Source organism: Eurypyga helias, unplaced genomic scaffold, assembly GCF_000690775.1.
Source record: "Eurypyga helias isolate BGI_N326 unplaced genomic scaffold, ASM69077v1 scaffold18251, whole genome shotgun sequence".
NCBI classification, from domain to species: domain Eukaryota; kingdom Metazoa; phylum Chordata; class Aves; order Eurypygiformes; family Eurypygidae; genus Eurypyga; species Eurypyga helias.
The window spans coordinates 34,780-47,713 of NW_010232937.1; the positions used below are offsets into that span (position 1 = coordinate 34,780).

The 12,934-nt window shown below is 40.0% G+C and overlaps 1 protein-coding gene across 2 annotated transcripts in view; it reads left to right on the forward strand.

Moving 5' to 3' along the window:
- The window catches only part of SORBS2 (sorbin and SH3 domain containing 2), a 48,806-nt gene that overhangs the window by 6,412 nt on the left and 29,460 nt on the right, over window positions 1-12,934 (forward strand). For both annotated transcript variants that reach the window (XM_010161579.1, XM_010161578.1), the window contains 2 exons: window positions 290-476; window positions 3,456-3,570. In XM_010161579.1, coding sequence (XP_010159881.1) covers window positions 290-476; window positions 3,456-3,570 — 302 coding nt within the window. The remainder of the gene's footprint in view (window positions 1-289; window positions 477-3,455; window positions 3,571-12,934) is intronic.

Genomic DNA, 12,934 nt, shown 5'->3' on the forward strand with positions numbered 1-12,934 from the left:
AGCTCTGATGGATACATACAGCCATTAACTTCACCCCTCCCCCCCTCAAATTAATCATTAATTTATTTTAACTATACTGCACTTCGTGTGTTTGTAGTTTTGTATAGAAATACATAAAAATATTCTGATGAGCCACGTAGGATACAGCAATGTACCTTTAAAAATGCACTGAGGCGTTTTCATAACTTTGCAGCCTTCCCGAGTAGCTGTGGGTTCTTGCAGCATTCCGTGTTGTGTTATTAAAACTCGTTCTCATGCCGAGACTATTTCTGGTTTTGTCTCCTATTAGGTAGCTACAGCCCATCCTTCTCTGCTCAGGCACACCCAGCTGCGAAGACGCAGACGTATAGGCCGTTGTCTAAAAGCGCTTCTGACTGTAGCTCCGATGCCTTCAAGGTCTCATCCCCTTTACCACCTCCGCATGTGCCACCTCCAGTACCACCCCATCGTCTGAGGGAAAGGTCTATGCCAGAGAAGTAAGTCAGCGTGTTTTCAGAGAGTGTCCTTGGTGTGTGCGGTAAGCCAGGTGTGGGATATCCCAAAGGCTAAACCAGCAGCTCTAGGATAATATGACTTCAGGGGACGGTCAGGTGATGAGGGGTGATCTTTGTCGTAGCGTGGGCATCACGCGCGGTGCTGCCGTGTCTTCTAGATGCTAAAGAAGGGCTTGTTCTCACAAGCGATACCACCGTCAGCACTGAAGATTTTCATGCTCATCAGCAGGGCTGTCCTGCTTGTTGTGTTTCAGGACAGTCCGTGCTCTAGCAGCTGTCTTGAATAGTTAAGCCTCTGAGTAGGAAAGGCTACTTACGGTATCCAGTAGAAAAAGGAAAGGACCTAAATGATGTTATAAGTTGAAATTCAAGGAAGAGCAAAACTCCAAGAGCGTAGCAGTCAACCCACGTTACCCCAGAGTTCAGAAGTGCTTTATATCCCTGTGTTTTTAAATCTCCATCTCCATTTTTCTGGACCAAGAAGGTGTTTACAGATTAAAGAAGCATTTCAGACTCATCATGGTTTTTCCAGCTTCAAACTTGCTGCACAAAACCAGGCCCCAGTGCTTTGGGTCCAGTCTGAAAAAGGTTAATCGTCCAAAACTCAGGAAAGATATTCTTATCCTTCTGATGCAAAGTGCCCTGCAGACAAACCGTAGACTCTTCAATGTATCTGTAGCCACTAGCACAAGCAAAAAGCCTTTTCTTTAGTGTTTACATTCATGAATACTACATGTCGATATAATATTGTTATCAATTTATATGTGTGCATCTATATATGAAAAGGGTCACTGTCCCATTTGTGACTACAAGCCCACCTCTCTTGGTTATGCTCGAGCAACAAAACAGAATTTTGACTATTTTGAGAGCGTGGACATTTTAAACATTTCTGTGTGTAGAAATTTAATTATATTAAACAGCTTCAAATAATTTGCAGTTTAAATAAAATGAGAAAAAGGTATACTAAATGTTTAAAACTAAGCCTGTGGCTTTTTGAAAAATTGATAGGTAATGGCAATGCACAAAGTAATCCAGCAGATGCACATATCGCAGAGGAAAATGAGGTTGCTCGATGGTTACTGATTTTGGCTACTCCTGCTGCTGAGGGCAGGTTGTCAAGAGGAAATGCTGGTGGTTAGAGCTGGGCTTCTTCCCGAAGGCCATGAGGTTTGAATTTTGTTAGCAAGTCGCACAGAAGCGCAGTTTTGTTAGCAAGGCACCCAAATGTGGATCTGCTTAGCTTTGATCTCTGAAGTTATGCGAGTCATCATGCTGTGCCTTGGTCACAGAAACTGAGGCCTGTTACAGTTCCTTTTGTCAAGCTTGAAAATAACTGCTCCGGCACTGAATTTGGGCGTTTAGCCTCGCCTTTTAATCTCCTTCATGATAAGACAGGCAGTGGAAATCTGTGTTCTTCAGGCCAGAGGATGCCAAACACGTTAGTTATGCTTTGCCTGCTGCTGACAGCTATAGCTCACCAATCTTTTCCTGCCGTTGGGAGATTCTTTTTCTTCAGTTGCCTATAAAGCGTGAGTATTTAACATCTGAAATAAGAGGCTTAGGTCCACATGTATCCCAGTTTTATAGCTGTGAGGCAAGATATGGTTTGCATTAACAGTTGGGCTCAAAAATATAGTCCATAAGGGATTACAGGCAAAACACTGTAAATTAAGTGAACTGAGCGTGAATCAGAATTTCAGTAGCATCCTTTTTTCTTCAGTGACTTGCAGTAGATCAGAACATTTCATTCTCAAAACCTACAACCTTTTCTTCTCTGAAATGGATTTTTTCCTCGGTGAAAACGAACAATAGACCCATGTAGAACTATACCCCTTAACATGTAGGGTGTTTTGTAAATAGAGATGTGTCTGTCCCAGAAATTGTACTCACAAGCATACTGTAAACAAAAGCTACACCATACATTTTCTTTTAAGGCACATGACGTGCCTTATCACGTCAGGTCACATCAAACTAAGTCACAGCAGAAAGGCTGACAGAACTGATAGAATTTAATCAGTGTGCGCTCTTTCTTATTGTAAATACAGGATTCTGATAGGATTTCCCCTTGCCTTTCCCCCATTTTTGGAGTAACTAGTGGCCCATTTGTCACAGAGTTAAATAGAAGGATGTATGAGCTACAGCTTTGCAAACGCAACGTCTGTAGTGACTGCAAACACGGCCGTGATAAGGTAGCTCTCACTGCGAGAGTAACTAGCAAACTATCCCCAAAGATTTGTAGGTAACTATTAATACAACATGGTAAATGACTGAAAAAATAGAGTAGTAGGGGTTACTTTTTATTCTTTGCATAGCACTGTTAAATTCAAAGCAAATTTATAATTATAGAGAAAATGGATACATTTCTGTTCCAAATACAACTGACAAGTTCTTGTTCTTGTCCGTCTATTCAAATTTCCAAGGGAACAGCATACTGTTTACAAGGGTATTCGGGAGCAGTTCTACTGCAGATCAGGATAAAGAGCATCTGGTAGACTTTCTCACAGTCTTTTAAAATAACTCCTCATTTTTTGTCTCAAAATTTTGTAACTTTTTTCAATATGGGCTTAATATCATACTGTGTGATGACAAATATAGCTACCACTTGCCTGTATTAGTGTAAAAGAAGTATAGTAAGTTTGCAGTTTGAGAAGACGTCATGGTTATTTTGACACTATGTCAGGGAAGTTTTTTAACTGGTCTACCAATTATAATAAAAGAATGAGTGATCACATAGGCTGGACATCTCCAGTATTCTTCCTGCTGTCCTGAATATACCTGCTGGAAACAGGTTATGATACGGTGGTTAAATTTTGGGATGCTAGGCCAGACATTTCACAGCTGAAATCTGGCAAGAGAAGGCATGTTGAAATTTATTTGGTTTGGCATGTTTCTCTTGCACGGAGGCGTAAAGCAGATGGAGGTGACTGTATATTAACTCAATTGCTCATATTTTTTATTTAGAAATGACTGGGACCCCCCTGACAGAAAGGTAGATACCCGCAAGTTCCGTTCTGAACCAAGAAGTATTTTTGAATACGAGCCGGGAAAGTCGTCAATCCTTGAACACGAAAGACCGGTAAGACACACAAGTGGAATGGGTAATACAGTAAGAGGCTCGGTGACAGGCGATCTTTTTATTATTTTTAACTACTTTGATGAATATTGAAGGTCCTTTCTCAAATATGATTTTGCAGAAATTTGTCCTTGCTCTTTCCTGGTGGTTGTGTTGAAAACGTGGGTTCAGCTTATTTGCTAAACTCAGATTTTCTGCTATTGCCAAGAAATCAGACCACTACTGTGCAAACCCAGTGGCTGATGAGCAGAACTGTGAATTAATGGAAACTGCTTTTTCTAATCAGCATGCATCTCCAGCACTCATTTTCAGTAGTATTAACAACACATATGATATCTGATTAGTTAATGCCTAAAAAAAACCTATTAGCGTTTTCAGGATGTGCCTAATTGTAGACGTGATGAGATTTTGGTCAAATACAGCTCAAGGTTGCCCAGAGGTGCTGTAGAATCTCCATTCCTGGGGGTGTTCACGACTCACCTGGAGAGAGCCCTGAGCAACCTCATCTGATCAGACCTGCTTTTCGCAGGAGGTTGGGCCTGATGACTTCTGGAGGTCCTTGCCAGCCTCCACTGCTCTGTGATTACTGAGTGTACATTAACATGTAATTAGAAGTCTTTATTCCTGCTTTCTGAGCAATGATTGCAGTTGTGGAATTTCTCACAAGCATGTCAAGCTCTGCATAGTGCCTGCAAAATGAACGTTAAGGGAAGTTTTCATTTGCTGAAAGACACACTCACCCAGCCTTTCTAATTTACCTTTGAGCTATCTCAGTACTTACTTATTTTAGGAAGACCATATCAATGGCAATATTTTCTTTTCTTGATCTTTTCCTTTAGAGGTTGAAATGGTTGAGGGAGCCCAGTTTTAAGGAAGGGGTTTATGTAATCAATACTGGATTATTATTTGCTTCTGTATGACTTTGTTCACAGGATTTATTTTACTAGTTTAAAATGAACTATTCAAATAATTCCAAAATATGTAGAAGTTCATCAGTGTGGGGCATCTGTACTAAGTACCTTTCCCTTGTGCTTTTGTGGTCTTTGTAAGAATATAGTTTTGGTTATCTAGAAAATACAAGCTGTCTTTCTGTGAAATAAAGTTCTTGCAGAACTGATAAGTTTTTTCAAAGAGGAAATTGGCATTTCTATAGGAACTGCTAATTAATCAATATAATTAAATGGGGTTTAGTATTTATTGTGAAGATGAACTTAAACAATTTTATTTAAAAGGTGACGGCATTTACTTCTGAGCACTTTTTTGATTGCTGTGGCTGCATTATGCACACTGAGCTCACCAGCCTTCTCAATGCCAAATAATAACAGCTGATTCAAATGAAAAGTAAGAAAATTATAGTGATGTTTCAAGAATGGCCTCACTTTTCTAATAAATTACATTTTATCCTAATGTGGAAAAAAAAATAATAGGAATTGCAGTGCTGATGAATACGATCATAGGTACAATTTTTCAATTTTAGCAAACTAATGAAATGACAAAGTGAGCTTTGCTGACTGTTCCTGAATCCTTCTTTTAAACTTGCTTACGCATTTTATTTTTGATGCTCTCAATCAAGAGATTGGATTTTGAGCTTTTGTTTGGTCCCTATAACATTTTCATGCAGAAGAGCCTCAGTCATGTTTTACTTGTTGAGCAGCATCAGTCGAGGGCAAGATCACACTTTATCATCTGAAGCTCAGACTACAAGTTTAGACTTAGTTGATGTAAATTCAAGGAACCGTCTTTTGGTAGAATATATTTTAAAAGGAGGAAATTATATTCATTGCCAGAATGGAGAGGGTTTTTTTGTTTGTGATCCAGAGCTGTAGAATATTAGTTATAGCATCTGAACTGGACATTCTCATTTTATTAGTTTTGCCAGAAACAAAAAAGTCAAAGGGAGTTCCTCCAACACTCCAAAGCTTAAAATATTTTGCTGAAATTATATAATTTCCATGTCTTTAGGACTGCAGTTTTGAAAGATAAGCATTCCCTTGATTGCCATAGGTACTACATTAGAAACAGTTGTGACTAATGTAGAGATTAGACATGGGGAGAATATAATAAAATGAGATCCAGGGTAAAACTAACATTTAGTGGGAAATATTATTCAGTAGCTCAAAAGAATGTGAGAAATAATAAACCTTAAAAAATTATTCAGTAATAAACATTAAATGGATAGGTTGGTTAGGGATAGATGATTATCTCTGTTATTGATATAAAAAGATGAGTGTAATTTCAAGCCACAGTATCATGTAACAGCCTTCTGTCATGAAACAGGAAATTAATGTTTTTTCTTCTGTAATTTGAACTTGAAAGAGTATAAAACACCAACAACAAGGAGAGGCTTGGGATTGTTCCTTTGAGATTACAACTAGAAGTAAGTGACATTTGGCTGTTGAATAATCTTCCCAGCAATGACGTGGCAGCTCTTTTTTCCTATTTGAATAAGCCCATAAAACATCACCATTTCTACTAATAACATAGCACTGATAAGGTGGTACCAAAGTTGATCCAAGTATGTTTCCATCCCCAATGTCTGCAATTCAATAGAACACTCTTCTTTTTCTCTAATATCATCTGGACCATGGATTTGTTTCCTAAAAGGGATGTTTCCTTCCAGTAAATAATAAATTGCAGTGTAATAATTTAACCTTACTTGTCCGAAGTTACATTTTTATTCTTTACTAGTTTCAACCTTGTATATGTGAAGTAATTCCTTCCTACATGTACATGTCTATTTCTGCAGTAAAGCAAGTAAGGAAAACTCTTAGTGTTGCTGTAATGAAAGACACTGTGAAATCAGAACAAGCACCATGATGTACATCTGTTGGTTTGGGGTTTGTTTCTACTTTAGTGGAAAATTTGAAATTTACTTTAGAATATGAAAGTTTGGTCCCCTTTGACATCTCAAGCTGGCTCTCAGAATGTTCCACTTGGTGTTAGTTGAGTTACCTGAGTAACAGTTTGTCAATTAAAAGATTTTCTCAGCCTGTTTTAAAGATAAATCATGAATTCTACATATAGGTATGTTTTGATATGACATTAAAAAAATATGTCTTGTCATACAGATGTGGAGACATTAAGTCGATGTAGTAATGGACTTGGAGCTTCAACAGCTATTTAGAAGTAATCCAAAAAAAAGAAAATGCAAAAGCAAACTCTTTAGAGCGGATAAAATGCAAAATTACAACAGACATCTCGGCTCATTGTTCCAAAGCGGCTTCATTACGGTGTCTGAACCTGCAGATGCAAAATCTGACCAATCAGATCCTATAAGAACCATTTAACTCGTTAATTTAAATGCACACTGTTGATTATTACCTGTGAATGTCTCCTTGTGTACCTCAAATCAAGCACAGGCAAGGCTGCAGGCCCGACTAGCTGTAATTGTTGTGACACTGCTGTTCTCAGGTACACTGAGGCAGCGCTGGGTTGACCATCTCTCTGATGGAAATGGCAAAAAGAGTGAAGTTACTTACTGGTCTTTAGTCGTACAAATTCAACAAGTAATGAAAACGTTACTAAATGAAGAGATGAAGGATAGAGTATAGGAACGTGTCTGGGTTTGGCTGACAGGTCATAAAAAGGGGATTTGTTTTATTGCTTTTACCTTCTATTCAAGCAGTTTGGGAGACACTTTGTTCAGATATTTAAGTCGAAATGATTTGTTTATTTTTAGTCCCCTTGAGGGGGAGAAAATAGGAAAAGGGGCTGTCAGCAAAACCGAACCCGAAAGGCGAGCGGAGTCAGTTGCCTGTGTTGCTGTTGGTGGCAGAGGGAGCGCAGTCTCCCCTCCAGGACTGCCGGGCAGCAGTCCGCTTGCTGACTTTGGTGCTCAGTTTCTTTTTGTTTGCTGCCCTCTGCGGTTCACGCTCGAAAAAAAAGTGGGACTTGGGTGCATGAAGTTAGCCTTCATGCTTTTTTACGCCGGCGTTTTACTGGCACACTGCTACGTGAGGAGAACTCAAAACCTTAGAAACTACATGAAATGCGGGGGGGGTTCAGCTTCCGGCCAGTTGCAAGAGTACTCCAAGGTGAAAGGGGAGCCAACTCCCATTCTCCTTTGTATCTCCCTGGCTAGCTGGGTGGAAGCCCAGCTGGTCTGAGGGAGTGTTCCTTCTCCCTGCAGGCAGGGACACCAGTCCGTCAGTGCATGGGTGTGGGGCTACTGCTCCCCGGGGGACCTCGAGGCCCTCGCGGCTGATGCTCTACCCAAGCGAGTCCTGTCAGTAGGCCTAGGCCTGGTAGCGCTAGCAGCTCCGCAACTTCAACACCATGTGCATTTCAAGGGGTTTATTTATGGCTTTATTTTGTGTAGATGCACCCGTCTGTTGGTATTAACATTCCTGTGAAAATTCATTGGTTTACTATAAAGATGAAAACATGCTATAAATATACTGTAGCTTAGTTTGGGGAAATGATGAAAGAGCAGTCATTTAGTACTGTCTTCTCACATTATCCAGACCTAAATGGTGGATTTTTTTTTTTTTTTTTTAGGGTAAGCAAAGCACTCTGACAATGCCAAACATTCTCTGTGATGGGAATGATGTTGATATATATTGAAGTTACCTTCTGCATTGTGAATCTCTCAATTTTTGCCCTTATGCCTTCACCTCTCTGTAGAAAAGAATCACGTTTTTTTCTTAAATCAATTATAGCCTCTACTACAGTCACAAATCTTTACTGATCAGTTCATGAAACTGATTTCAGTACTTTTTCCTACTAAAGACCTGGGTATGTATAGCTGAAGTGGTTGTTGCTGGTAGTGCTGAATTACGGCCGTGGGCGGTGGAAGTGGAAGGGCAACACTCCAGAGCAGCTTCACTTCCTCAACCTGCTATGGAGCACAGCAAGTTGTTTGTCGCTTGCATTCACTTCCCACTCCGTTCACGGGAACACTACTTCCATTACTTGAAAGGGACATTGTGAAGATAAATCCATAAAACAAGAGTTGGTGCACGAACAGCTCATAGATACGTGAGCACCAAGGTAGCTCAATAGGGTCACTGACCTTTCAAGATGGGCAGCCTGTGCCAGCTACATCAAAGGCAGCAAGAAAAGTGCTGTAAGATGTTTAATTACCTGAAATGGTCAGGAGCGCGGTGTTATCTCCCGCAGGAAACAGAAATAGCTGTGGGCGATCGCTCTGGTGTGTCGGTGACAGCTTGGCTCGGGAGGAAAAAGCGTTACATACTTAATCGCCAGTATCATTCCTTATGCAGGACCCCGTCTTCTTTGAGCATTGCTTTCTAGGTCACACTGTAATTAGTGTCTAAGTTCTGATAATTACAGTTGTGAAGGACCAGATTTTAAATTCAGAAATATTTTTAACAAGAGGCTTTCTCTGTTTCAGAGATCTTTAAGCCAACAGTTCACTGTAATTCTGTGCTGCGTGACAGCTTACATCAGATCCTACAAAGGAACTGGAGCTATTTAGAAAATAATTAATGCAGCCAAGTTTACAGTTGATTAGATAGCCCATTGGGAGCTCTACTGTGTGCACTGTCATGTTTTCATGCTCCTTGAATAATTCTGTCAATTATTCTTCTGTTCATTGAAAAATTTTCTTAACGCTATCTTCAATTGCTACTTTATCCCTTTGCTGTGAGAATTTTTGGATGACAACGATGTATTTCACTGTGGAAAAAAAAATGCTTTATTATGTGAACAAGGCTGTGGGAGATAAAGCATTACAAAATACTGCTAAAATGAATATTATGAAAAGCATAATTTTTTGTTCCCTATTTTTTGACCATAGGAATTAGAAAATACCAGTTCCATTTCATATGCTGAAGTGGCTTTTTAATATAGTTGCGCCTGCATGATGCATACTGATAATCTCTGCCCAGCGCTTGCTTCAAGACAGCAAGATCCAGAATTAACATGCTTTGCGAGAAGACAAGGAATGACCAAAAGCAGTACTGATAAAATCATGTCTTTACTGCCTATCAGTTGGGCAATTTCATGCCTGTGCTGAAGGTGACCGTCACTTAAACCATCTTCTTAAGAGGGAATCTTCAGTAGCATTACATGTACTTAAGTAATGCAGTGATGTTCACGGAAGTGGTCAGAGAGCCCTTTTGGCTTTCAAAGAGTAGTTTCAAAACATTTAACATCTTCCAGTCATTGGAAGGCCAGCAACAAAAAGTATTAAAGCTACCAGTCAATGACAGCTCTTGAACGAGAATATTCTCTATCTTGAATGCCATCTTCATTCTTTGATTTTATTCCATTCCCTTCCCCATATTTGTTCTGTGTTTCTGTGTGTCTGTTGTTAAAGTGACATGGCATTTCTAGCACTTTGCTCAGTGTGTGCCTTTTCCTTCCCTTTTCCTTCACAACTGCTCCAGACTGATCGCATAAACCCAGATGACATAGATTTAGAAAACGAACCCTGGTATAAATTCTTTTCAGAACTGGAGTTTGGACGTCCGGTAAGTGAGGACAGAATATTAATATTTAAACATTAGGAAAACTATTTTTATAATGAGGAATTTACAAATTACCAAATTCAGCAAGCATATGCCAGCAAAGTTAATACGATTATTTTTTGAGCAAGGTGAGTGGCATCATCTCATGCCTGTAACTATCATTTTTCAAGTGGACCCTTAAACTGCCAGAGTAGTGGCTTTAATAGATTTAATACGGACTACATATTAGACAAATTGTAGTGTGTAAATATGGAAGAACATGACAAACTGCATGTCAAACAGGGATGTTTACTGGTCTCCCTAAATCTTTTGCATTTGGCTGGATTATTTTCAAAGAAACATTCAGAACAGAAAAACATGTCAGTTTGCATTATGGATGCTAAGTTACAAATCACGTATTTTACTTGAAGGAATGTGTCTAAATTTAAATGCACACAGCCACATGCAAATTGCTTATGGCAGTAAATAGATCTTTTTTCCTTTGTTTTCCTCTCTCACACGTATACAGGCAGAAAATACGTGTTTTGTACCTGAACACGGAGATGCGGGTCTGCTGTTTCAAGCTGGGCACTTGCTTGAACAGACTACAGTTCTGCCCTGACTTTCACCAATAGCCAGGTTCAAAAAAAAGGACTCAGACAAACAGATTCTACCTTAGTCCTACTGTGAGCATTTACGTTCAAAATAATAAATCTGAAAAGGTCCGTTTAGTTGAAACATCTAAACATCAGAGATACCTCAGCTTTGGTTGCCTAGGCACTCACAGTTCTTTGGCAGATGCCACAGGGTTTAGTCGGGTGTAAGCACCAAAGGCTGCTTATATATTTTACAGAGGGATAAAACGGTGGCGTTGTCCTCGAAGCAAGACTGAGAACTGGGTTTCGCTTCCTCCCTGCACAGTGCCCTGATGCACTTGCTCTTGCTTTTGTGCACACCTCCTCTGGCTCCATGGAGCTCAGATTCTTTTTCTGTACACTCTAACATCTGTAGGAAAAAGGATAACACCTGTCTTCATCCCAGAAGAATGTCTAGCATGGTGGTTAGAGGACTTTCCAGGCAGGTGGAAGCTATGAGTTCAAATCCCTTCAGAAAAAGGAGGGAAGTAAACCCAAGCATTCCCTCAGCCTGGCTAAGTATTCCCATACCTCCCCAGGACCCTGAGAAGCTTGCAGAAAAAGACCAAACCAAAACAAAGGGAATTCCCAAATAGACATTGCACCTAAGTCCCTTTTGGCAGCTAGCCATAGTCCAAAATCAGAACTCCCAGCTACTTCAGGGAGAGCAGAAGAGAAAGCAAACCACATACATTCTTTTAAAACCTTAATTTTTTTATCATATTTCAAAAATTAACCTTTTGAGTGCCACCTGAAAATAGATTTTTTTAAAAAGTCAGATGTATCTGGGTTTAATGTCCAGTAGTCTATAAAGTGTCACATTTTTCACCGACCGCCTTTTACCTCTGTTTATCTAGCCATTCAAGCTGGTTTGTCATTCTTCCCTCTGGGTGGGCAGAAACAGTCCAGACACATTCCTCTGATGAACAATATCTCAACAAAACTGTAGTGATAATGGTAACCTGAGAATAGCCTGTCCTGTGAGATGAAGTATGTCGAGGTTTCCCCGGCAGAACGTAACTGCCATGCTTTACACTCCCTGTCTCATCGGCATTAAAAACTGCTGGTATTGATTCAACCATTCCAGCTGTAAATTTTACCCCCTAAAGTGACCAACACATTATTAAGATGCTTATAATCTAAAAAAAAATTGTAACACGTTCTTCCTCCCACTCTACCCGTATGTGTCGCTCTCTGTACCTGACGCTGCCAACACTCGGTTTCTAACCGTGTCGCCTTCTCCACATGTTTCATTCCTTGCTGCCACTGATTCTACTCCATTTCATCTCTACACTTCTGCTTTTGTGATGCAGCCACCTAAAAAGCTTTTGGACTATGTTCGAGACAGTTCGTCTGGTGTTTCCAATGAGGTAAATGAATGATTCTTGTTCAGATGATTCTCTTGGGAAGAAGGGTTGGAGCGCTCACCATTTATGTCTTAAGTTTGTTAAAACGTAGTGGTTTCCTCTCAACAGCTGTGAGACGTTTCTAATTCACAATCATTGTATCTCTGTCTCCATATCTTTCCAGATAGTGCATTTGGATGTTGATCTTATTATCCTAGCAACTGTGAGTCCTTATCCCCAAAAATTCCCAGAGATTAACACCCAGGATTACACAACAGTCCTTACGTCTCTAACTCTGACAAATTCCCACCGTTTCAGAGCTGGGCAAGTGCGTTGCTTTCAGACACAACTAATGCACCAGCACAGTGGCGGTTTTTTAAGTGAAATATCGGACTGCAAATTCTATTTGCCAAGTGAAAGCCTTTGTGGCTAAGCTGTCGTTTCTCCAATTAATTATTTATGACTAAGGTTGCTAATCAGGAAACACAGCAATTAAGAATCCTGTGGTAAATTTATGACTGCAGGATTGACGGTCGCTGTCATTGCTCCAAATAAAATGCATCAGGATCAGGTGGTGGGCTGTCATTACCCTGCTCTGGGTGGGAGAGATTCAGGCCTTCATTCCTTCTCCACTCCCTCCCCATTTTTAGTGTGTTAGGGCAAAACTCAGTGAATCCTGTAATGACAACTTTACTTCATACGGCTTTACTCGTTCATATTCATGATTCGCTCCAATCTTCTATAGTCTCCCCAAAAATTAAACGCAAATCATGGCCTGAAATTGTTAATTGTTCGCAAGTTACTCCAATTCGGTTTTAAGCTCTGTAAATCTGGAAAAACCTCATGGCTGTGAAATCTGGGCTCAGGTCTCCAAGACAATAAGCTTCTAGGCCTTCACTAATACTTGAGAGCACTGTAAATATCAGAGAGGACAGTTTAAAAGCCCGACCCTGATTATTTGGGGTATTACAATGTT